Source organism: Thunnus thynnus, chromosome 14 (genome assembly GCF_963924715.1).
Source record: "Thunnus thynnus chromosome 14, fThuThy2.1, whole genome shotgun sequence".
Lineage (NCBI taxonomy): Eukaryota > Metazoa > Chordata > Actinopteri > Scombriformes > Scombridae > Thunnus > Thunnus thynnus.
In genome coordinates, this window is record NC_089530.1 from 30,467,895 (window position 1) to 30,494,145 (window position 26,251).

General features: G+C 38.2%; 3 protein-coding genes across 4 annotated transcripts in view; 2 read left to right on the top strand and 1 right to left on the bottom strand.

Moving 5' to 3' along the window:
• LOC137197485 (bone morphogenetic protein receptor type-1A-like) overlaps window positions 1–1,356 on the top strand; it is a 61,202-nt gene extending 59,846 nt beyond the window's left edge. For both annotated transcript variants that reach the window (XM_067610947.1, XM_067610946.1), the window contains exon 13: window positions 1–1,356. This exon is cut by the window's left edge and continues 2,000 nt beyond it. The gene's annotated coding sequence lies outside the window, so the exon portion shown is untranslated.
• A 2,326-nt stretch (window positions 1,357–3,682) lies between these two features.
• Window positions 3,683–6,944, bottom strand: rps27a (ribosomal protein S27a). The gene is made up of 6 exons (XM_067610949.1): window positions 6,856–6,944; window positions 6,681–6,745; window positions 6,227–6,281; window positions 4,648–4,733; window positions 4,284–4,415; window positions 3,683–3,886 (listed from the first exon to the last, which is right to left on the bottom strand). Exons 2-6 carry the CDS (start codon window positions 6,726–6,728, stop codon window positions 3,737–3,739), a joined length of 471 nt encoding a protein of 156 aa, XP_067467050.1. The 5' UTR covers window positions 6,729–6,745; window positions 6,856–6,944; the 3' UTR covers window positions 3,683–3,736.
• An 82-nt stretch (window positions 6,945–7,026) lies between these two features.
• LOC137197484 (clathrin heavy chain linker domain-containing protein 1) lies at window positions 7,027–16,848 on the top strand. Its single transcript, XM_067610945.1, has 11 exons — window positions 7,027–7,634; window positions 8,657–8,844; window positions 9,373–9,461; window positions 10,408–10,606; window positions 11,613–11,728; window positions 12,153–12,252; window positions 12,352–12,458; window positions 13,945–14,116; window positions 14,194–14,396; window positions 15,425–15,607; window positions 16,112–16,848. Exons 1-11 carry the CDS (start codon window positions 7,416–7,418, stop codon window positions 16,306–16,308), a joined length of 1,773 nt encoding a protein of 590 aa, XP_067467046.1. The 5' UTR covers window positions 7,027–7,415; the 3' UTR covers window positions 16,309–16,848.
• Window positions 16,849–26,251: the final 9,403 nt, after the last annotated feature.

Consider the following 26,251-nt stretch of genomic DNA (forward strand, 5'->3'; position numbering starts at 1 on the left):
CAGTGTAACTAGTTTACATTTTTACATGAGTAAGATGTAGTTTATCTTTATAATTAAAGATAATTAACTCGGTAATGTACCCTTAAATATAACTTTGTACATAACTGAATTAAACTGTATTTATGTCGTACATTAAACGCAACACAGTGGATCATCAGATAATTCACCAAATGTATAGTTTGAGTTCATCATCCTGAGAGGAAACGTTTAGCGAATTCAATCCAGTAATAAAACTACAAAAAACTATTTGTATTAAAGTTTATTCTTGATCTTGGAAATAGTTTGACAAGAAATCTTTTTATAAAAATCCTCAAAATCAGGACTTCAGCTCGTTTCTGGGACTGATTTCACATTAATGCTACTTAATGTCTTGTTTGGGAACGTTATTAAATAAAGATACTTGGAGTTTTAAAAGGGGGCTGTTAAAGGGAAGGAAGTGTAGCGGGCTCCTCGTTTTGGCCCCTCCCACTGAGGTTTAACTCATCCAATCAGATTCTTTCTGACGTTTTTAAAAAAAATGAGATTCACAGTTTATTCTTTAATATGAATGTAAACTGTATTTCTTTAAGACCTTTTAAACAAATCAGGAATTTGTTTCAGTTGAATTTCCAGACAAAATTTTCTCATTAAGAATATTTGGGAAACAGATCCAGGACGTGTTTAGCGTTTAGCTTAGCACAAAGACTGGAAGCAGGGGGAAACTGCTAGCCTAGCAACATCAGAAGAGGAAAAAAAATTAACCTTGTAACATCTCCAAATCTGTCAGATTTACAAATAAGGATGTAAAATCGAGACGTCAGGAGATGTTGGAAGGTGTATTTTTGTTTTTCTACTCGGTGGTGCTACGCTAGCAGTTTCCCCCCGCTTCCAGTGTTTGTGCTAAGCTACGCTAAACACACCCTGAACACCTCTCGGTACTGGACACAAAACAAGATTTCTCTAAAATGTCGGACTGTTCCTTTAACTGTTTGATTTCTCTCCTCAGCAGCTGGACGATGTGCACGTGTCGGCTCGGCGTGCATGTTCGCTCAGATGTGTGTGTGTGTGTTTGTGTGTGTGTGTGCGCGTGCGTGCATGTGCGTGTGAGAGAGAATGACGCTGACCGAACATACAGCAGCTATTTAAGAGCAGTAACTTTAGTGTTTTTCTCTGTAATAAATGTGCAAGAAAACTCCCCAATATAGAAATAATCTCTAATATGTAAATCTGTAATGTTTTTTGTTTTGGTGATGTTGTTGTTGTTTTGTACAGCATCTGGTTCGGTGCCTTATGAGTTTACCAAGGAAACAAAAAACTGTATACAGTCTGTCCAGTGTAACGATTTTTAAGTAAATAACCTTATTTTTAGTACACAAACTCACTGCGTCGTCTCTGCTTCTTTCACCTGTTGTTTGTTTTGTTTTTTGTTTATTTTAAAGCTGTTTGGCTTTAAGCTACGGAAGCCCTCTGCTGCCAGGAAAATAAATAAATGGATGAAAAGTTTGAAATGATACAGTGGGACGAATTTATGATGCTCAAAATTAAGACTTAAATTTATGAGAAACTGTATTTTAAAAGTGAGATATTTAAAGATAATATTGACTTTTACAGGCCAGTGAGATGTAACACTTTATTTTTCTTTTCAAAGTTTTGCTTTGTGTTTCGGGGAGCAGCTAACGATTTTCATTGATTGATCGTTAGTCCACAAAATATCAAAAAACAGTGAAAAGACGCCCATCACAACTTCCCAGAGTCCAAAGTTACATCTAATAATGTTTTATGTTTGATCAACAAGCCAAAACCCAAATAAAGACATTATGACAAAGAAAAGCAGCAAATCTTCTCATTTAAAACAAGAGAATATTATGAATCATTTTACTACTTTTGCTTGAAAAATTATTAAAACAATTATTTTATTATCAAAATAGTTGCAGATTATTTTTCTGTCAATCGTTTCAGCTCTGCGTGTTTTAATCTTTTACTTACAAAATCATAATCTTTAACTATTCATTTTAAATGTTCATATAAAACTACTGTCTTGTAACTGACAGCGAGTCAAACTGTTGACTTTTTATCCAATAATTGTGACGTCAAGTCTTAATTTTGACTGAAATAACTAAAAGTTTAAGAGATGCAACTAATTTTCTGCCAATTATATTATATTGTCTTTAATGATAGTTTAGTCTATAAAATTCCAGCAAACAGTGAACTCATCACATATTTATAGACCTGAGTGACGTCTGTAAATATTAAAAACCCCAAAAATATTCAGTTTATGATTAAAAACAGAGAAAAGCAGCAAATTCTCATATTGGAGAATCTGATTTTTAATTGATAATTGACTTAAACTATCTGCGGTGATTACATCTTATCATTTTATAATCTAAACATTTTGATTCACAAAGTTGTTTTTAAATATTATATATTTTTCAGGCATAAATGAGCTTCCATACACACATGTTGCCACATGTTTCCACATGTTTGAACTGAGCTCCACCTGCTGGACAAACATCGTTACTGCAGCTTATTGATTATAAATCTATTTATGGCTTTAACTAATAGTTATTTTCATTATTGATTAATTGTTCAGTATTTCTCAGAGACACCAGGTTACGTCTTCAACGACGTTCAGTTTAAAGTTATAAAAGAGATGAAAGGAATTAATGACTGAATCATTTAATCCGTTAATTTAATTAAAATCAAACTGAAACTTTTCTCCAAATCCAGACTTTTACTGCACTGAAGCTAAAAAAAATCAATCAATAGAAAATTCCTTCAAACTGTTGTCATGGAGACGAGCCAAACCAGGAAATATGAGATACTGGTTTAAAAAATATGAAGAATCATTAAAATGTTTTGCAAATATTTTAGTGTTGAATTAAACAATTTCCTCAAAATTCAACCTTAAAAGATTTTTGCACAAGCAGATCAAAGCTGTTTATTAATTTATACTTTCAGGAGTTTTACTGGTTTATACTGGGATAATATATATATAAATAAATGTCTCGAAACAGTTTTAATCCTGAATTATACTTTAAAATCCATATTAATCAAAAAGAGAAGTTCCAGCTCCAACATGATGTCCAGTAACTTCATCACACTCAGACGTCTGAAAACAAACTGATGATCCAGGTTCACTTTTAAAACCATGAAGTTTGAGAAAGTGACGTTTCTACTGGTGAATTACTGGTGAATTACTGGTGAATGTCTGAATCCTCTCACTGTTTGTCACTTTCATTAAAACATCCTGAACTTCTTCAGCATATTTAATTTAATTTAACTGCACTTCAGAGTTTTATTTCTATATTTGTTCAGCAGTGATTTATCAGTATTTCACTCAAATATTTCCTTCAACTGGTTTTTTCCTCTCCGGCTGTTTGAGGAGTTTTAAAACCTGCAGTTTGTATTTTACATCTGGAATCACTTCCTGTTTGAAGTTAATTATCTGCGTTTGCAGTCCAGCGAATATAAACCATCAGAGTCCAGAAACACAAAGAGCTGCAGTGTTGAAAGTTGTGACTAATTTTCTTGTCGAGACTAATAATTTAAACCCAAAGAAGATATATTTTGTGGTCCAAGATGTTTATTTTCCAGAGAACTGAGTTTGAACTAAACCTGTAAACTTCATAAACAGCTTATAAATCATCTGACTCGGTTCAGGAAACCGTGTTTGACCTTCAGAATAAAAGACACGAGGCTGCGATGATGTTTAGAGAAACATTTTCGTCTTTATTAACGCCCTTCAGTGAGTCCCTGTCTACTTGTCCTCAGGCTTGTTGAAGCAGTAGGTGAGGCAGCACTTCCCGCAGTAGTGACGGTCGAAGTGGCTCGCCATGAAGACGCCGGCGCCGCACTCGTCAGCCGGACACTCGCGCCTCAGCCGGTGGATTTTACCGTTCTCGTCCACCTGGAGAGAAAAGAAAAGATGGAAAACATCAAACTGCTGCAGCGAAAACCAGCTTCACACGACAAAAACTAGATCATTTATAAGCTTTTAGAAGTTATTTGGATCTAAAATGTCTTCAAACTGTTTCCTTACTGGTCAAAACCCCAAATTATCACATTTGTATTTGTATGTACTGCTTCAGCTCAAAAACAAAACTTGATCTTCTGAATTTGACAAAATGTAGTTTTTTTTGTGGAAAACATCCAATCAGATCACAGCATCCACTTCAATCCTGCTCATATCAGACTGATAATCAGCTGACTGCAGGTCTGAATGTTTGGTTCAGTTTCACATTTAGAAACAACAACTAACAACCAGACTGACAGAAAGATACTGAACATTAAAATGATATTTGTACCTTGTAGTACTTGAGCACAGCGAGCTTGACCTTCTTCCTCTTATGCTTGTTCTTCTTGGGGGTGGTGTAGGACTTCTTCTTCCTTTTCTTGGCGCCACCACGCAGCCTCAGCACCAAGTGCAGAGTCGACTCCTGATGGAGGAAAAAAACAACAAAACATTGAAACTTTTCTGCCGGCGGGAGCCTCAGTTTGTTCCAGATGTTCCTCCAAACATCTGCAGTTAATGAAGAAACATCTGAAGAGTTTCTGCAGGCTGATAATGTAGCAGCACGATGATCTTTAACAAACTGCAGCAGCTTCTCTCAGAGTTTAAACAGTCCAGCAGATAAATAAAACATCAGGACTCTTCTGCTCTCAGCTCACCTTCTGGATGTTGTAGTCTGACAGCGTGCGTCCATCCTCCAGCTGCTTTCCAGCGAAGATCAACCTCTGCTGGTCAGGAGGGATTCCTGCAGACAAAACACCACACGTTAACATCAAACTGCACCAGAAGCATCTGACGTGCAAAAGATTCTGTTCAAATACAAAACAGTGAAAACAACGTGATATAAACTATTAAAGCTTCTGCAGCTCGATGACAAACTGTTTTATAATTTACTCACTGATAAAGATCTGCAAGACTTTAATTATCTGTTCAATTTTAAATGTATTAACTTTAATCAATTAAACACAAAACTGACCAGTTATGTAAATGTGCTAATAAAACATTTAAGAGAGACGCAGTGAGATGAACAAGCTCAACTGGAGCTGCAACTAAATCATTTTCATCATCATCAATCTGCCGACTTTTCTCCATCAATCAATTACACTCAGTTCATCAGTTTGTCTGTAAAATCTCAGAAAATAGTGAAAAAAGCCTGTTATCATTAGTTAGAGATGAATGTCTTTAAACGGCTGGTTTTTATTTACTAGAATCTATTTATGTGTCTCGTCTGCAAACAGACAAAAATCCACACATCCAAGTTCAAGATTCTCACATTTAAAGGACAAAAATAAGTTGCAGATTACTTTAAACAACTATTTCTGCCCCTTTATTCCAAACTGAAACTGTTTCCAGATCCAAACAAAGATGGTTGCTGGAGGCCACCTGATATAAACAGCTTCAACTTGGGAAACAGTTCAAATATTTAACATGCAGCAGACAATATTTGTCCATCTGGATAGAAGAAAGTCTGAGATTCTGGAAAATTCCAGTGATGAAGAACTGAGATCCTTTGCTGAAGTAATAATACAGCATCACATTACAAGTAAAAGTCCTGCATAAAAAATCCTCCTACAGTAAAAGTACATAAGTATTATGAGCTTGATGTAGTTAAAGTATTGCAGTAAAAGTACATAAGTATTATGAGCTTGATGTAGTTAAAGTATTGCAGTAAAAGTACATAAGTATTATGAGCTTGATGTAGTTAAAGTATTGCAGTAAAAGTACATAAGTATTATGAGCTTGATGTAGTTAAAGTATTGCAGTAAAAGTAGTGGTTTGGTCCCTCTGACTGATATATTATTATATATGACATCATTAGATTATTAATAGTGAAGCGTCAGTGTTAGAGCAGCATGTTACTGTTGTAGCTGCTGGAGGTGGAGCTAGTTTACACTACTTTATATACAGTTAGCTAGTTTCAACTACTTGGAAAAAAAGGTTGGAAACCACTGGTTTCATCTTTAACAATGTGTTGTATTTTAAAAGCTTGTTATATTATCCATTGTGTCAAATCTTCATCTGAAAAGTAACTAAAGCTGTCAAATAAATGTAGTGGAGTAGAAAGTACAATATTTCCCTCTGAAATGTAGAAAGTAGCATCACATGGAAATACTCATGTACAGTACAAGTACTTAGAATGCTATTAAACGATCTTCTGGGTTTACATCTTTTAGAGAAACTGATGTTTAGCTTTGACTCGAGTCTAAAACACAATTATACAAAGTTTCAGTGACTCACCCTCTTTGTCCTGGATCTTGGCTTTGACATTTTCAATAGTATCTGAAGGCTCAACCTGAAAAATAGAAGAGAAACCGGGTCAGAATCGCGCTTCCGGTCAAACCTACCGTCACGTTTAACTGCAAAGACTCAAAACTCATCTTTAACATCCATCAGTACTTTATATTTAGAGACAAACTTTAATAAATACTGTATGAGGGAAGCAGGATCAGTTAGAGCCTGCTGCTATCTGACACACGTGTTTCTGCAGTTCTGAGGAGCAGTTAGCATCGGGTTTAGCCACCTAGCTTCATTTACGACAGTCGCAATTTTAACACAAATAAGCTACATTTAATTTTATATGTGATTAATAGTGGACTTAAATGTCATATCAACAGCTTCAATTTAATAGTTTAGTGAGTAGCAGTCCGAGTAACAGCAGCCCTTGAACGCCGCATCCCTCCGTCTCACCCACCTCGAGGGTTATGGTCTTCCCCGTGAGGGTTTTCACGAAGATCTGCATCCTGCCGTTCAACCCACCTATATGAGAAGATATATAAAACACTTAAACTTCATGTTTGTGCTGAAACAAGCGTTTAAAATTCGTTATTTAATGATAATATTCAGTTATAGACGGAGAGCGATCTTACCACAGGCTCACTCCTAATGGCGGATCATGAGAAGAGGGCTTTCGGAGCGAGCGACGGGGTTTTCTGCCCTCGTTTGCACGGGTTGGTAGGTAGCCGTTACTGTGCCTGATGGAAAATACCTCAAAACACTCTTTGTGTCTTATTTTTGCACGTTTAGTATCCTTTTTTTTTATCGTCCATATCGACATTTAAATTAATCAGAAATTTATATTGCGGCAAATACTCCAGTGTATTTAAAGAAGAGAGCGTCTCATTGTTTTAGAAAAAAACTCATTTCCCAGGTACACTTGGATGGTAACCATAGCAACCTGTGTTTCCCGGTACAGAAGCAAACGGCTTTTTAGTGTGGAGTTATCTTAAAAATATGAGTAAAAAACAACGTCTGGGGAAGGAATAGTTCGACATTTAGGGAAATATGCTTATAAATCAGTGAAAATGCGTCACATTGTTTTTAAAAACCTCATTTCCCAGGTACACTTGCACAGAAACCATAGCAACCTGGGTTTTCGGTGCCTCTTCAGTGCGAAAACTAAGCGGAAAGTTAGCTTGATAATATTTTTATGAGTAAAGAAAACATGTCTGAGCCACAAAACTCCAGCAGTTCACCTTCAAGAAAAGAAGAACGACACTCAACACCCGACATTTTGATATCTGAGAGTGATGAAAGGTTTTTCCAGTCTCTGTACGAGTTTATTGACTACGAGAAGCAGTACCTGCAGTGTCCGACAGAGGGCGCGGACGAACTGCGATACATTATCTACCGCTCTGCGTTTAATAAGGTATTTACTAAAACACTTACTTACAATTACTACTTTAAAAGGAGTAACTGATGACTTTATTAATGTTTAATATGCGATTTAGCTACTTATTCTTTTTATATCAATCAATTTGGCTGTTTTTAGTGCCATTTTCTGTTAAAGGAGTAGTTCGTCGTTTTGGGAAAAACACTTATCAATCAATCAAAAAATGTTCCGTTGTTTTAAAAGCACCATTTTCCAGGTACACTTTCACCGTAACCATAGAAACCTGGGTTTCCCAGTGCAGGAGTGAAAATGCTTTTCAGTGAGAAGTAGTAGAAGTAGAGTAAAAATATGAGTAAAAAAAACATGTCTGAGCCACAAAACTCCAGCAGTTCACCTCCAAGAAAAGAAGAACGACACTCAACAACTGATATTTTGATATCTGAGAGTGAAGAGAGGTTTTTCCAGTCTCTGTACAAGTTTATTGACCACGAGAGGCAGTACCTGCAGTGTCCAGCAGGGGGCGAACTAACTGCGATATATTATCTACCGCTCTGTGTTTAGTTTAATAAGGTATTTACGTAAAAAATACCTTACTTACAATTACTGCTTTATAAGGAGTCACGAATGACTTTAGCTACTTACACTTTTCTGCCATTTTTTGTTAAAGGAATAGTTTGACATTTTGGGCTTATCAATCAAACTTTATTCGCAGGTTAGTGTTTCACAGATGACTGACAAGCTGATAATAGACAGAACAAATATATACAATAAACAGTGAAACAATTTGAGATTAATGCACACAAGAAATAAAAAATATGAAGACGTAATTAAATAAATTTAAAAACAATAATAATAAAATAGAGTGAAATAAAAACTAGATAAAAAAAGACAAACTGTGTTTTGTTGTCTCAGTACTTTGTGCAATGACGGTAAAGTTGAATCTAATCTACTAATGAGACGATAATAATAATCTGAGTCTGAATCTTATCTAAAGTCAGAGGACAAACCAGATTCTGTCTCTGTTCTGTTGTTTTTCCTCCTCTTCTTGTTTGCAACAGGTGATTTCTCGAGCGACGGCCTATAAGAGACTTCTGATGACCATTAAGGCGGAGTATGATGATGTCATCAGGGCAGTGAAGCGGAGGGAGGATGGGATGAGGGCGGCTCAGCGAGCTCTGGCCGCCGCGACATCACAACCGAAATCACTAACAACCTGCCGGAGACGAGCGGCCCAGCTGAGGGAGAGGTGTGTGTTTTATATTAAAGATGCTGAAAACTTATTTCCTCAACCACAAAATGATCTACCAAAGCTGATGTTTGTGTCTTTGTGTTTTTGTCTGTGTTCTGTTTACTGGTTTGAAGCAGCTCCGTTTGAAGAGGTGATGTCACATATTCCCATGAACCAATTGAGATCAATCAATATTTGAATCTGATAACAGTTCTGGTGCTGTTTCCTGATCAAACCACATCCACACAGTTCTGAAGAAGCATTTCAGCTCAGTTTTCAAGTATTAAAAAAAACCCACTTTAAACTTTAAATTCGATTGTTGCTTATATAGTTATTAATATTTAATGTTATCGAGAAAAACATAAGATGCAAAACCAAGTTTTCAGGAGCTTACGTTTTCCTAAAAGGCTAAAGTGGCAACTTACACTAGTTAACATGGGAACAAGCATGTTCCCATGTTAACTAGCCTTTCTTTGACTGTGTTTGTAGTGAAGGATTAATGTGTAAAAAGACTCTTCCAGACTTTTCCCGTCCGTCTCTTTCCAGAGTTTCTGTCCTTCGGAGGGAAACAGCAGAACTTCAAGAGGAGATCAAGAGACAGAAACTATCTAACGAGCAGCGAACATGGATACCTGGTACCACTGATCCTCTACTGGGCTCCGTTACTCAGAATAAAGAGTCTTATGTGTTGAATATAGAAAATGTACCTTTTACTGTTGGTGTTTCTACAGTCAGCCGTCTCTACGGAGATAAATCCATTAATATATCTGTAATTATTTGAATGAAAGCAGAGGTGCTTCAGTTCAGGAGCTTCTCTTCAGCAGTTTCTGCTGGACATCAAAGCTGAATATAACAGTTATGAACACTGTTTGTTTTGTTTGAAATTTAAAATTTAAACTTATTCTGGTCTGTTATCAATGGAGACAATAAAAAACTGAAGCTACAGCTTATTGTACCGACATTTCTTACAACACACATAATATCTGACATCATGACATCATCATTTATTATATCTTGTACCTGATCATACTAATGCCAAAAAATCAAATACAAAATAAAATAGAAAAGTCAGCTGAAATATTATAAGAGGCTAAAACACAAAAACATTCATTCAACAGTCACGAGAGACAAAAGTCTATTTTGGCTAAAATATCTACAATCAACCTTCAGTATTATCTCCGATATAAACTCTAAACTGGGAGTTTGAAGTTCTTGAAATTGTAATTGAAGCTGATGAAAGTTTCTGGTTTCATGGCTGTAAATAATAAATATACAGAAATAATCAGAAGTGTTAAATCGCTCTATAATTTTGGGGGTAAAACGTGTGAAGCTGCTTTCTCTGCTGTCTTACTGACGTGTGTTTTTCTCTCTGTAGAGAAAAACTAGCCGACATTTCTCACCACTGCTGAACTTTTGTATCTGTTTTATTCTCTTTTTAATATTTGTGATTAGAGACGAAGAAACAAACTTTAAATGAATCAACTTTATTGATTTTTTCTTAAATCTTGACACTGAGTGAACTTGTTTATTGTGATTGATTGCTCACATTGTTCTCTAAAGTGAGTCTGCCTGGTGTCTCAGGTTTAACGGTGGCGCAGTCCGAGGACCTCGAGGCTCTGGACGGACATCTGAAGCATCTCGAGGCCCAGAAAGCGTCTCTGCTGGACAGGAAGAGTCACTGCGTCTCTCTGGAGGTCAAAGCTGAGCTGGACGCCAAGCTGCAGGCCGCCGAACGCCACAGAGACCAGATGAACGCTGAGAACAGCCGACTGAAAGTCCTGTAAGAGCTGAAACACTAAACCTGCTGCTGTCTGTCTGCACTGAGTTCACAGATACTCAACCATCTGTTTTTAGATAAAGACATAGATCATATTTGAGATATTTAACCTCAGTAACTCTTGGATAACTTAAATAAAACTTTGATTGGAATTTGCTTTTTCAAACCTATTTTGTTTACAGTCCAAACATATTGTCAAATTTAAATTAATATACAGTTAAAGGACAGTTCACAATATTTAAAGTGTGTGTTAAACCAGCAGTCAGGTGTCCATATGAGCAGTGAAAGAGGTTTTCCTCGCTGTAATCATTCCTCCTGTTCATACTGGATATTAAAAGATCCTTCAAATGTGCTTTCAATAGAAGTGATGGAGGCCAAAATCCACAGTGTGTCCACACAGTCATTTAAAAGTCTGTGTGAAGCTTCTATTCAGCTTCAGCAGTCTGAGTTAGTCATATCAAGTGGATATCTGACACATTTACAGTCTTTTTAGCATCAAATTCCCTCTTTGTGTTTCCTCGGACAGTGTTTCCCTGTTGAGCTGCAGGTGGAAGTATAGTAACAAAAAGAGGAACTCTGGCACTAAAAAGACTGTAACGTTGAAAGATATCTACTTGATTTGACTCATTTGGACGCTAAAGCTTCATATTAGCTTCAGATAAACTTTTAAATACATTTTTGCACAGAAGGAGGACTGTGGATTTTGTCCTCCATCACTTCCATTGTAAGGTCATTATGAAGGGATCTTCTAATGGTCCGTATGAACAGGAGGAATGATTACAGCAAGAAAAACAATAATAAAATCCAGAAGACAAAACAAAAGCAAAGTTAACGTTCATATTGTTGATGGATGATGTGAATTTTCTCCTCTCTGAGCTCGTTTTCTGTCTGTCTGTCTTTTTAAAAAACTTTTTTTCTTCATTGACGTTTAGAAAAAGTTCATAAGATCATACAGAACATATATATATATATATATATATATATAAACCTCCTTCCTGTGTGTCTGCAGATACCGGCGTCTGAGGTTTGTGTTTGACCGTCTGTCCAGCTGGGCGGAGCAGAAGCAGCAGGTTCCTCTGGAGGAACTCTTGGGTTCCACGCTGGAGAACATCAGACAGACCAGCGGTGAGACGCTGCAGCTTTACTTTAACATGAACTGGGACTGATGAGTGTTGGTCCCATGATGGTATAATGTCTGTTCAGAAGGTTTCAAAAGCCACAACAGGTTAAACACATGGGAGGAAACAACAAATAATGGACATTTCTTTATTTTATAGCATGAATATGGTAGATTTTCCAACAAATATTGTCTTTTGACTGCTAGTTTCAAATCTTTCTGCTATTTTAAACAATAAAAACACATTTCCAACCAGTATTCACCACTAAAAGTTCTTTCTGCCACATTGATGATGTTTAATTGATATTTCATAATTTAATCATATTGATTTATGCTTCAGGGGTTATTTATCAGACTCACATATCATTTACTAAATATTTCAACACTCTTCATTATTTCCTCGACTCAAACCTCGTCCCGTTGGTCCTGCAGTGACGGACGATGATGCTCGCAGCATCGACGCCGAGCTGTTTGAGGACGAAGAGCCGACCGGAGTTGACGAGTCTAAACTCCTGACGGATCACCTGGACAGGTGATCAAACAAACACAGCTCTGATCAGTTGGTCTGAACTCTCTCTGAATCTTCTCTCACTTCTTCTTCTTCTTCTTCTTCTTCTTCTTCTCTTGTCAGGTTTATTGAGCTCTTTGATTCGGCTCAGTATGAGGAAGCTGCTCTCCTCGCTGCCGGATCTCCTCGAGGAATCCTGAGGAACCTCGACACCATGGAGATGTTTAAAGGTGGAACATCTGTACATTTATATATATATTTATAGATGAATCCAGGTTGTATTGCATATAATACTCTAATGTATTCAAAGCGTTTCACTTTTTAAGAGCTTTTACCAAGAAATCTGCAGCAGGTATATGTTGAAAATATAGTCATGAAATGTCATTAAAATAAAGTTATAATCTATTCATTTCAATGAAATGTGTTCCAGTTTGAACAGAAGGCTCGACATGTTTTCTGTTCTGTCATCAGCTGCTCCAAAAACAAAATGACGCTTTCATAAATCTCAGTTAAATCCTCATCTTTCTCTCATCTCTGTTAGCTCGGTGCAAACTAAATTTAATTAATTATCCTGCTTAAAACTGTTCAAATTGCACTAAAACATACTGGAATCACTTTATCTCAAATATTTTTATTGCATCACAGATCATCATTATTTTTAGTAAAAAACAATCAATCAATGACTGGAGACATGTGAGCTCCCCCTTGTGGCCATTTAGAAGTTTACATTATTCATCAGTAGTTGACGTTATGAGTGTATGTGATGTGCTTATTATGTTTTTATTCTCTAATTTGTACTGTTTGTTATTGTGCTGTTATATGTTTTAATATTGACCTGCCTAAAGGACTGCAGATGAAAATGATCTATAAGTTAACTCTGGTTCATCATATGGAAACATTTATGTTTAACACTGTACATGGTCCCAATAAATAAATAAGACAAAATAAATCAGGAAATGAATATGGGACTGTATGTTAGTGAGCTCTTTCAAGTCACTCATGAGGATTTTCACAATTATCCCAATAACGGAAAATCACCACAATCAGCTGATCCTGAGTGTTTTATATCATGATACGGTTCAGTGCGACGTTTCTTTACAGTATCACCTGTTTCAGATTTGTAGATTCTTCAACATCATTTATATCCTCGATCAATATAAATCAACTACAATATCCACAATCACAGAGTAGCTGCCTTAACAGGACAGAAAACTAAACAATATAAAACCAATTAACAAAAAAATAAGCAAAAAAACAAACAGCAAAAAAAGAAAAGGGGGGTAAACCCTGTACAGCCAGCAGCCTCTCTAGATAATAATGACCAGATATAATATGATAACCCACACTGTGCAATGAATAATCCATATTCTCCTCCCTCAGATGAGGTTGAATGATTCACAAAAGACACTTTTAGTTCCTGAAATTTGGTCAAAAAGGATCTTTTGTAACTAATTCTGAGAAAAAAACTGCAGCACATAAACAATAATCATTTGCTTTCTGTCACAGATGTCTGGAGAAAATCAAGCAGAAATGTCATTTATAAAAACAAACTTAAAACTAATCAACCAATCACAGATGCTGCTTCTAACTAGCAGCCAATAAAATGGCAGCTTTGAGATTCCCAAAGGTCTCGTCCAGACTTCTGTGAGCGAAACGACACAAACGTTTGTCCTTCTTTGTTGAAAGATGTCTTCCCGTTCACCCGTCTCCTCTCAGGTGTGAAGGGGCCCCCGGGCTCGGCCTCCCCTCTGCTCCTCTTCTTCCAGGCGTTGCTGATCACCGCCGCGGCCGATGACGAGCTGTCGGCTCCTCTCTCTCTGCAGGGGGTCCGCTGCGCCCTGCAGCACGACGCCTCGCAGCTCGTCACCCACGCCGTCGCACAGAACAAGTAAACACTCAATCAGAGAAGAAATGTTTTTATTCTGTCTGCTGGCGTTCAGCTCTTCACCGTCTTCATCCTCTCAGACTGACCTTCTCTGAGGAGCTGGGCGATGTCCTGACTGAGCATGCTCAGAAGAAGCCCCGTGAGGCCGACTTGTGTCTGGCGTTGGCCACCGTCGTCTACGAGGCCTGCAGGCTGGACAGGAAGACCGCACTGAGCATGTGCAGGAGAGGCCTGATCCACAGCGCCGCCGAGTTCATGAACCACAGCCGGGACCTCACAGCTGGTCTGTGTGTGTGTGTGTGTGTGTGTGTGTGCGTGTGTGTGTGTGTGTGTGTGTGTAGAGAGTGTGTGTAATCTTTAATTAATCTGTAATCTGAATATATTACTAATGAATTATTAAAAGATAGATGAGACTAGAAAGATGCTGAATGACATTAACAGAAGAGAACAAAGAGAGAAAAAGATGAAAAAAAGAGAGAAAACGATTCAGTGCTGACTCACGTTCACTTGGCTCCAATACAGCATATTGATCTCCTGCAGTGTGTGTGTGTGTGTGTGTGTGTGTGTGTGTGTGTGTGTGTTTTTATCATTCATGTTGGGGGGACTCACCTCTCTCGGGGACAAAAAAGTCCTCATAATGTTAATAATAATAATAATGATAGTAATAATACCTTGATTTATCTGGTGCTTTTCAACACAAGTTACAAAGTGCTTTATATAATAATAAAAAAGAAAATAAGCAAACAGATATTATGATAAAATACAATGAAAGATAATAAAACCAACAGTAAAATCAATAAAAAGTAAGTCTAAAATAATGAGTTTTTAAACATGACTTAAAGAAGACGGTGTGTTAGCTCCTCCGGCTGGTCGTTACACAACCAGCCAGATCGACCTACCGGAGGATCTCAGGTTGCATTCAGGCTCGCAGGAGGTCAGGAGGTCAGCTATATGTTCTGGATTTAACCCTCTACGAGCCTTAAAGGACCAGTGTGTGGGATTTAGTGGCATCTAGTGGTGAGGTTGCAGATAGCAACCCCTTCCAAGTGTGTAGGAGAACCTACGGTGGCTGCAAAACTCATGAAAAACCAGTGTTTGAGTGGCTGTTTGAGTGAGCCAGGGTTTGGTTTGTCTGTTGGTCTACTGTAGAAACATGGCGGTGCAGCATGGCGGGCTCCATGGAAGAGGACCCGCTCTCTATGTAGATATAAAGAGCTCAGAAGCTTTGATACACTCACAATACTTGTTAGTAGATCAGCAGTTTGTTTTCTGTCACATAATAATCTGTGTATTAATCTCTCTCTCTATCAGAGGACTGTTTGTGGGTTCTGGGTCGCTCGCCCAGTCTCTCCCTCCTCCAGCTGTTGACGGAGCCTCGGCGGGGCCCGGTGGCCATCTTGTCAGTGGGCGTGGCCTGTGTCAGTCTGCTGGCTGACCCTCAGCAGCAGCAGTTAGCTCTGCAGCTCCTGGACAGCTGCGTCAGCAGAGGACGAGGTTTGTCGACCGACAGATGAACATAAACTGTTTATTAGGAACGATCCGATACAACAGCTCTGCCATGAATCCTGCTTTATGAAGCTTATAAATGTTCAGTTTGTTGTTGTTGTCAGAGGTGATTATTCTACTTTATGTTTATTATTAAGGTTGTAGTGTGTGATGTTGTTCTGCAGTGCATTATATTTTCATACATGAGAGAAACTTCGTAAATGTAGAATTCATGGCAGAGTTGTTGTATTGCATCAGATTGTACAGGTGGTACTAATGAAATATTTTCCTGGAAAACCAGCTGTTGCACAAATTATGACAATAATAATTAAATAAAAGTAAAGACAGTTAAAAAAACTATTAACAGAACAGCGCAGAGGTCGACCAAGAACAAATATAATAATATAATATTACAAATAAAATAAGGTGATAAAAACAATTAATTATTGTTTGGTTGGGTCCCAAGAGGAAGGAACAAAGTGAACTAGTGGCTGTGTGTTTCTGTCCTCTCAGAGGTTTTCGAGCAGGTGATCCTGGAGGACAGCAGCTCTTCAGTGGACGACTGGACCGACGTGGCGTCTCTGTGCTCCGAGCTGAACCGTTCTGACCTGAGCCAGCTCATCATGTCCATCCTGCTGGACCAGAGCGGGACCAGAATCCTGTCCCCAGACCTGCAGGGAGCCCGACTCATGGAACACGTCTTCCTGTGAACAACTGAACCTGAAAGTCCTCTAACAGAAACAAAGATCAGCTGCAGTGTCAGCTGTTAATAACCTGTTTCTTCTTCTTCTGTTTGTGGCAGAAAAACACTTAAAAACACACAAGTTCTGGTAGTTGTTGTAGAAAAACTAAAGAAGCTTTAAAGGACAGATTTAAGCATCTGTGTTTTAGACTAAATTAAATCTGAATCTGTCTGTATGCGTCTTATTCATTGAAAACTATTCAACAGTTCTGATACAGTATCATAGTCATAATCAGACACTCTCTCTGTTATCTGTGTGACATTTTGACCTTTGAGCTTTGGGTGGTGTCAGTGAAATGACTCAGGCATAAATGTTAAATAGTGACAGCTGACGGCCAGCAGGTGGCGCCCAGACTCACAAACTGAAGCTTAGATTAAAGTGGCCTTCATAAAAACTCTTCAGTTATGACCAGGAACAGCTTCCACGAGTCTCAGCCTCTGTTGGTGTGATACCAAAGCATCATGGGAGCTGTAGTTGTTGAATAAAAACAAGATATTTATTGATTCATCTTTGGGCCTCATGCGAGAACATTTTCTCCTCTTAAATCTGTGTTTTTTTGTGAGTGAAGTCAGATCTGATAAACTGGTTTCAGCCTGATGAATATCTCCTGGTCATGAGGAACTGAACGTTCCTGAGATTTCATCATTAGCATCATGTCCTTATAAGGAGACCTGTTGTGCTGCCTTTGTGGGCGAGTTTTGCATCTTTGTTCCCAAAGACGCGAAAGAAGAATCAGAAACCAGCAGACACATTTATCAGTGTCAGTCGTCGTATTAGAGGAGCTGAAACTATTCATCAGAACAACTGCACTGTGACAGAAATAAAGAGGAAACACTTTGATGCTGAAAAACATCTTTCTAAAGCAAAACGTGCCTCATATGAGAGGCGTCATGTGACCATGACAGAGACATTAGAGGAGAGAATATTACAGCCTCCAGTAGCTGATACACATTTTATTTTAGTTGATGTCAGTATCATATTTAAAGTCCCTCCACTTTCATCTGCTGAAGGAGGAACATTAAAGGGTTCAGCCTACAAGCATAATATCTGACATCACAACTAGTTTGGAGCCAATCGTGGTCCAGTATGCAGCTTAAACAAGTGTGATGTGGAAACTTGAAGCCTCCAGAGCACAAACACTGAGGATGAACTTTACAGTGAAGGAGGAGACAAATATTGTGGAAAAACTAAATCAGACAATTTATTAGTCATTGTAGAATATTTTATATACATCTTAAAACCCGTCTGGAGGGGATTCATTCAGATTTTCTCCCCTTGTACAGAAAGTCAGACTGTCTGTTCATGATTCGTACAACAGCTCTAAGAAAATACTAAGTGCCAGAAAATGTATGAATGTCACAAATGTTCTTAAATCACTCGTACGTGCCTCTTAAGAACGAATCTCTTCTTGCTCTTGAGGCCCATTATGCAACATGAGTAGAATCTCATTCAGCATTTTATGATTTATTAAATTAATTTTATTTTATTTGTGCAGAAGAGTCTCTATTTCACCATCAGCTCTTCATATATAGTAAAGTTCAAATCACCTGTAGAGAGCAGAGATGGAAGAGGGTGAGAAATAACTAAGTACATTTACTCAAGTACTGCACTTAAGTACAAATTTGAGGTACTTTTCATTTTCTGCTACTTCGTAGTTCAACTCCAATACAATTCAGAGGGAACTGTTGTACTTTTACTCCACTACATTTATTTGACAGCTTCAGTTACTTGAATGATTTTACATGAAATAAGAGAAGCTTCTAAATTTTGCTGCATTATTTAAGATGCGGCTCCCAAACTTCACATATTCAGTGTGTAGTTGTGTCTCTGTGTCATGTTTCAGATGTCTGCGAGTTGTTAGTTTCTCTAAATAAATAATCGTTTCAAATAAATAAAACCCAAAGAGGTAAAACTTCAATATTTCACACTCAAAGATGAAATAAAGATTCTGGGAAATGAGTCCAGATTTATGCATCAGAACTTTGTTTTTTCTTCTTTTATACACAAAATATCATCTCACAGTCGTTCAGATTTATCTGATGACTCTTGTAAAGTCCTGAAGATCAAATAACAATAAAAAGCTGCTTATACACTGATTCATCAGTATCAGTGATGTACTTCACACAGCCTGATACTTCTACTTTAACCCTTTAAATACATTTGCTGCTAATACTTATTTACTTTTACTTAAATAGAATTTTAATGCAGGGTTTTTACTTGTAATGAGTATTTTTACCTTGTGGTATTTCTACTTTTACTTAAGTAAAGAAGTACTTCTTCCAGCGCTGGTAAGAGGTGAAAGGTCAAACGTGTCAGAGAGGAGCAAAGAAACCTGAAGACGTCCTCAGTCTCTCTGAGGAGCTAAAAGTTGGTGTCAGATGACTGAAACACATTTAGCTCTTCTGTTTCTGACAGTGTCATCTGTCTCTAGTGTGACAGGATGCGGCGTCCAGAGTGTTGAACAAGTCTTTTTTTACTCTGCTTTTAAAGGCGTTTACAGCTTGAGTCATTCAAACAGAATCACAGACTCTCTGCAGTTTGTTTAACGAGCCAGACAGCGAGCAGGTAGATGGAGGGTTTCCTCACCTCGGCGCCAGACATCAGAGAGCAGAAATCTGATTGAAACTGTAAACTGCATCACTGTTCTGGCTGCATAGCTGTCTTAAAGTCCAACTCAAATTAAACTAAACTTTTTTTGTCTGCTACAGCAACATATCTGCTCTGTAAATAATGTGTCCTAATGTGAAACAGGACAAAACCAAAAGGGAGAAATTTATATTTTAATTATTTGATTTCAGGAGGGCACCAACTAGTTTTACATTACTTCGATTAAATATAATTCCATCATCCACTTATATAGCTGGAGTCCTTATTTCCAAACAGCAAATCAAATCTTAAAGTGATAACATGTTGTTCTATCATCGGCAGAGCAGATGGTCACACTGAGCCTGATTGCATCCTGCTACACAACACAAGAGCCACAGACTCTGAACAACAACCCACATTAGCTTCCTGCTAAAGTCTCCTTCTTATCTAACTTACAAACATGAACACATGTCTTGTCCTGCAGCTTAGCTTGTTGAGCAAGCCACTAGTGATGTGCAGAGATCCCAGTATTTGTATTTGTATCTGTATTTGTTTAGGCAGCAAAATTATTTGTATTTGTATTTGTATTCGAATAAAAGTGGAAAGAGGCTTAAAAATCCTGTTTTCGTTTTTATTACGCTTTTAATTTTAGAATATTAAAGTGTTACAACAAGTGTTCATGAATAAACTACCTTATGAAGGAGGTCCCCACACCGGGTCTCTAACTGGAGTCTCCCGGATTATAGACGACTACTGATCTAAAACTTTACTCATCGCCTCATTGCAGACAGACCTCTACCTATTTATACACCCATAACACAGAGACAGCACAGCGTTTAACATGTAGGGAGGAACTTCAAAGGTGATTCTTGCTTTGCACTTTTCATTTATTGCCTACTTTTTACAACCTAACTTTGTGGAAAGGAGAAGAGGAACAACAGGTTATGGAGAGTCCTTTAGGAGCACTTTGTGTGTGTCAGTAGTTCAGCTTTATCTCTGGGGAACACCTCCAACTCCAGAAGTGATGTCCAAATAAGGAAATGTGCATCATGTAGCAGGTGGATGTGACTCCCCTCATTGAGACCTGCTGATAGATGTAACAGTGGAGGAGAGGAGAGACACTGAGATAGCGATGAAACTGACCTGCACGCTGGTATTTGACATGGGCTATTTGTGCTTTGCTGAATAATGTATTTGTATTCGGGCACACTCCTACGAGCCACAAAACAAACCGCGGGAAAGTGCACCGTTAACGTCAGTTAGCGGTTAGATTACTAATTAGCTGCTCAGCTGCAGCACATTAAATATCAAGTAAACATACCTGCAAATGTCACCTTTAACAGTTAGATGTTGGTTTGGTCGTTTCTCTTCAAAATCCCTGTTAGCAACACGCCGTCTATCCATGACTTGTAGCTACAGCAATTTGTTTACTTTGTGTCTGTTCATATAGTGTAACAACTATATGAACAGCCAGCTGCTGTCAATTAAACACAGACACCAACACACCCCTTAGCTGCTGTCAATGAAACACAGACACCGACACACCCCTCTAGCTTCTGTCAATCAAACACCGACATCGACACACCCCTCTAGCTTCTGTCAATCAAACACTGACACCGACACACCCCTCTAGCTTCTGTCAATCAAACGCTGACATGACACACCCCTCAGCTACTGTCAATCAAATACAGACACCGACACACCCCTCTAGCTTCTGTCAATCAAACACTGACACCGACACACCCCTCTAGCTTCTGTCAATCAAACACTGACACCGACACACCCCTCAGCTACTGTCAATCAAACACAGAAACCGACACACCCCTCTAGCTTCTGTCAATCAAACACTGACACCGACACACCCCTCTAGCTTCTGTCAATCAAACACTGACACCGACACACCCCACTAGCTTCTGTCAATCAAACACTGACACCGACACACCCCGCTAGCTTCTGTCAATCAAACACTGACACCAACACACCCCTCAGCTACTGTCAATCAAACACAGACACCGACACACCTTCCTGCTGCTGTCACTCATTAACAGACACCAACACGCCCTCCAGCTGCTGTCAATCAAACACAGACATCCACACACCCCTCAGCTGCTGTCAATCAAACACAGACACACCCCCCACAGCTGCTGTCAATCAAATACAGACACTGACACGCCACAACCCCATCGATTAACCTATAGATTATATAGAAATAGCAAAAATGTCCTCCAAAGGTCTAAATCCCAAAGATATTCAGTTTACAATGATATATAACAAAGTCCCTCACATACACTGTATATTAGCGCAAGTCAAGTGGTTATTGCTACGGTAATAAGGTGCATATATATATTTAATATTATTATTACATTATATTCAGTTTTGTAGTTTTTAGACAACGATACACACACAATACTTGTTAGTAGATCAGTTCATTGTTGGTTTGGATCCAAACATAAGATTTGTTGACAAGAAGAAAAATAGAGAAAATCGCCAGAATGATCCTTTAACCCTAATTTGAACCAATAACCTCATAAGGGATGTATTTGTCCCGAGTCCTCACAAGTCCAACTAACCTGACAACACACACACAGCAGGTCAGACAGTGGAGCCTTTGTGTCGGCTTCAGTCTGAGCCACAATACACACTGAACAAACAGACTCCCACTAGTCTATAAACAGAGCCTGCAGCCTCAGTCCGAACACATCCACCACAGTAGGCCAACTGTTTACCCAGCATCCTCTCTGTTATTCTCCTCACGGGTTCTCGCTCTGTTCGCCTGTAAAATCCTGGAAATGAAGCTTTTATTGTGCTGTGACCTCGGAGGAGCTCGCAACAGATAAAACTGTCAGATCATGTAAGGTGCCCTTTAGTAAAACCTCCTATGAACTGACATCTCTTCCTGTTCAGGGATCAATATCACTATCAATACTCAAACTAGATCATGAACACTGCAAACTCAAGCTGAAACAAAGAGGGACCAGACATGTAGTCAGAGATAATCAGGTGTTTTTCATTTGTTTTTCACATGGAATTTAATTATATTGTTTTGGTTTCAATAACACTTTAATTCATATCCATAATCTCCTTAGAGTTTCCTGGAAAGAACGATGCCATTCGGTGCTAATTATGGGTAAAAATGGAGACAATGTTCAGCTAGTACACTTCTAATTAATCTGTAATTAATCTGTAATCTGAATATGTTAATGTTAGTAATGAATTATTAAAAGATAGGAGGAACTAGAAAGATGCTGGAGAGAATGACATTAAAAGAGGAGAACAAAGAGAGAAAAAAATGCAACGATTCAGTGCTGACTCACATTCACTTGGCTCCATTACAGCATATTGATCTCCTGCAGTGTGTGTGTGTGTGTGTGTGTGTGTGTGTGTGTGTGTGTATGTGTGTATGTGTGTGTGTGTATGTGTGTGTGTGTGTATGTGTGTGTGTGTGTGTGTGTGTGTATGTGTGTGTGTGTGTGTGTGTTTGTGTGTGTGTGTGTGTGTGTGTGTGTGTGTGTATGTGTGTGTGTGTGTGTGTGTGAGAGAGATGCTGGCCCAGCATGACACAGCTTCTTTGACTTGCTATCACCTTTTTTAAAACCCCACTTTTTCCCCTCAGGATACCGAAGGACCTTTTCCTCCTGTTCATACTGCGACACTGAAAGAGTGGAAATGCAGAAAAAAAAATCCAAATATTCCCAAAATGTTTTTACGCTTGGCTGAGATGGAACAGTTGGTGTATTGATAAAGGAGTGCTGTATCATCGTCTATATCCACATTTAATATGAGCGATCACAGAGAAAGTTATAGATGGTGGAAGAGATGGAAAGTTTTCTTTCCTCTCCCATTAATCATCTCACGACCCCTCAGATTTATCTGCTGACCCTTTGGAGGGGCCCCACCCCTAGGTTGGGAACCACTGGACTAAACTAGCTAACTGTATATAAAGTAGTGTAAACTAGCTCCACCTCCAGCAGCTACAACAGTAACATGCTGCTCTAACACTGATGCTTCACTATTAATAATCTAATGATGTCATATATAATAATATATCAGTCAGAGGGACCAAACCACTACTTTTACTGCAATACTTTAACTACATCAAGCTCATAATACTTATGTACTTTTACTGCAATACTTTAACTACATCAAGCTCATAATACTTATGTACTTTTACTGCAATACTTTAACTACATCAAGCTCATAATACTTATGTACTTTTACTGAAATACTTTTACTACATCAAGCTCATAATACTTATGTACTTTTACTGCAATACTTTAACTACATCAAGCTCATAATACTTATGTACTTTTACTGAAATACTTTAACTACATCAAGCTCATAATACTTGTGATTTTATTCATAAGTGATGATGTCATCTGGTGAGGAAGCAGAGTGCATCATGTGACATCACTGCTGAGCGAGAATCAGCATCAAGAATCTGATCATCATGGTGCGTTCAAAACAAATAGGAGCTAAGAGTTTCTTACTTCTAAACTGGAAAAATCCCTTTGACTGTTTTTACAAACATGGTTTGTGAGGGAGTGTGTTTACTCTCTGACTGTCATGAGCATGTGAAGCCACCCTGTTAGTCAAAGCATCATTTCTTCAGAGGTTCTTCAGAAGTTTAATGTTAGTTGGCAGAAATAGTAGTGAAACTCGAACAGGGTTATTTTTATGTCACACATCTAATTAAAGGAACAGTTCAGCATTTTGGGGAAAATGCTTTTTCACTTTCTATCTGAGAGTGAGATTCGAAAATCAATACCACTCTTATATCTGTATATTAAAGGACGGGTTCACAATTTTTCAAGTGTGTCTTAAAACAACAGTCAGGAGCCCAAATAAACATTAAACCTGTTTTTCTCGCTGTAATCATTCCTCCTGTTCATACTGACCATTAGAAGATCCCTTCATAATGCACTTACAATGGAAGTGATGGGTGATGGGTTTATGTCACAGACTATTTTTGACCAAGAGTAACTTCCTGGAGTCTTTGCCGGTTGCCTGACAACCACACGGTGACAACAAGACAAGTTCCTGCATCTGACCAAGAAACAATCAGAGTTACAGAAAATCACACTTACAGGTTATCGATATATTTACCTGTAACCTGGTTAGATTGTTGGACAGCTGTCCCTCATGTTTACCATCACATCTCCTGCTGCAAACTCAGACATCATGGACATTTTTTACTCCTAAACTTGGAGATGTTTGACTTTACAAGTTGACAGGGAGCACCTGAACGCACCATTAGTTTTGGGCTGCTGTAGGAGGATCTGGCCCCTGATTTGGCACACAGCTAATGTAATTCTGATGTCCATTTTGTTCCCAGGAACCTTTAAGTCTGAACGTTCCCAGTTCAGCCTCAAACTGAGCCCAGTTTATAATCTCAACAACATATAAGAAGCTGCATGAACTTGAACATCTGTACAACAGAAAGCTTTATTTGTGTCGTCGACATTCTGAGACAACACAGACGTCTCCTAAACCTTCACTCTGGTCAGCGGGCATCTCTTCACTCTTCACATCTACTGAAACACAATAAACAGTCCAAACTGTTGCTAGGCAACGGGCACTAATCACAGCAGCTGCCATCATCCTCATCCTCCCTGCTGGACGACTAAAGATAACTCTGCACGTCAGTGGCTACCAGCCTGCAACAACTGGGTCAACACACACACACACTGACTTTAGTCCAAATAAAATGATCAATGTATGTTTTTAAATCTATAATTCAAAATAAATTCAACTGCAGTTCCAAAACGACTCATATTTTGATTTCCTTGTATTTGAATTCAAGTTGTTTCAGGTTTTAACCATCCAGCTGTCAGGACGTTCCACATGTGTGAAACTTTACTTTTTATATGAGGAGGGTTTTTTTTTTGCTATCAGAATATAATTGCTCAGGGATGAACTGACCTGAAACTCTTCCAATATGAGTCTCTTCTTCAGTGGTTTTCATGCCAGTTCAATACCTCGGTCACACAGGCTTCTCAGCATAAACCATGGATGTATTATATTATATATAAACACAGGGGGTCTCAGGGGGTCTGGGACACCTGAATTGACAGCTTGGACCCCCTGAAAATCTCAAAATGAAATTTTAGGGCGTCTCAACAATGAGCCTGATTATTTTCTATTTATCTACACAGTAAGGTTTATTTTTACATAACTTTTAACAAAAATTGTTTGCAGTCAAAAAATTTATGACATTTAAAGGCGATAAATTATTTTAAAATGTTCAATAAAAATGTGAAATTTGAACATTAAATAACTCATACTGTATACAAATAAAAGTTCTTTATTTATCTCAAAGAAAAAATGTAAAAGTCCTTAAAGATCGCCTCCAGTTATGTATTCAGACATGTAAAAATACTCTGATTGGAACAATAATGTTTGTCTGATATGTTTTTTCCACAAAAAAGGTATAATTAGGATGTTAAAATCCTTAAAGTTACATCTACTCCTCCATCATTAAGAATTCCAGAATCTATAAATATGCAAATGTTGTTTTCTAAAGACACCAGATGTCTCCTTCAAAGTTCATTCTCAGTGTTTGTGCTCTGGAGGCTTCAAGTTTAATCACACTTGTGTAAGTTGTATACTGGACCACGATTGGCTCCAGACAAGTTGTGATGTCACAAATCCTGCTCATAGGCCACGCCCCTTAAAATCAGAATTTCAATGAGCTCAGAGAAACTTTCATCATCATCATCATTCTGCACAGTGAAGCTAAAACATCCAACTATAGAAACAAGAAGAAAAACACAACAACTTTTAATTTTCCTTTTATCACAAAACAAACAAATCAATAGACTAATAAAAAAAACACAACCACTCTGATCTTGTATTGCTACTTGGATCTAAAGGCTGATCGCTCACTGATTATAGGAACTGGATATCAGACTCAAAGATGGCGCCTGTTTACTTCAATGAAAATTGCTCACCTGGCTACCGTTAGCCCAAAAAGTTTCCTCGCTGTTGTTGTGTGGCCCTCTGCACATGCTCAGTAGTGACTCACTAGATGACATCACACACTTAAAAACCACTTTTCTAGGCTCTGGGAAAGCTTTACAAATATAAAACCTTCATAGTTTTAAAATTCCTAATAGAAAGAGTGATAATCGACCTTGTCCTGTTAACGGTGTTATAGACGTCTCTTTTATAATGGCGGTCTGTGAAGAAAATGCTTTTTGGGCTGCAGAGGATCTTTTTTGTTGCGGTACGGCGAGTGGCCACTGGGAGAAGCGTCAGTGGTGGCAGCGTAGCAGCTTTCTTACGCAAAAAAGGACAAAGTCAAATTAAAGATCAATAAAAGCAGATG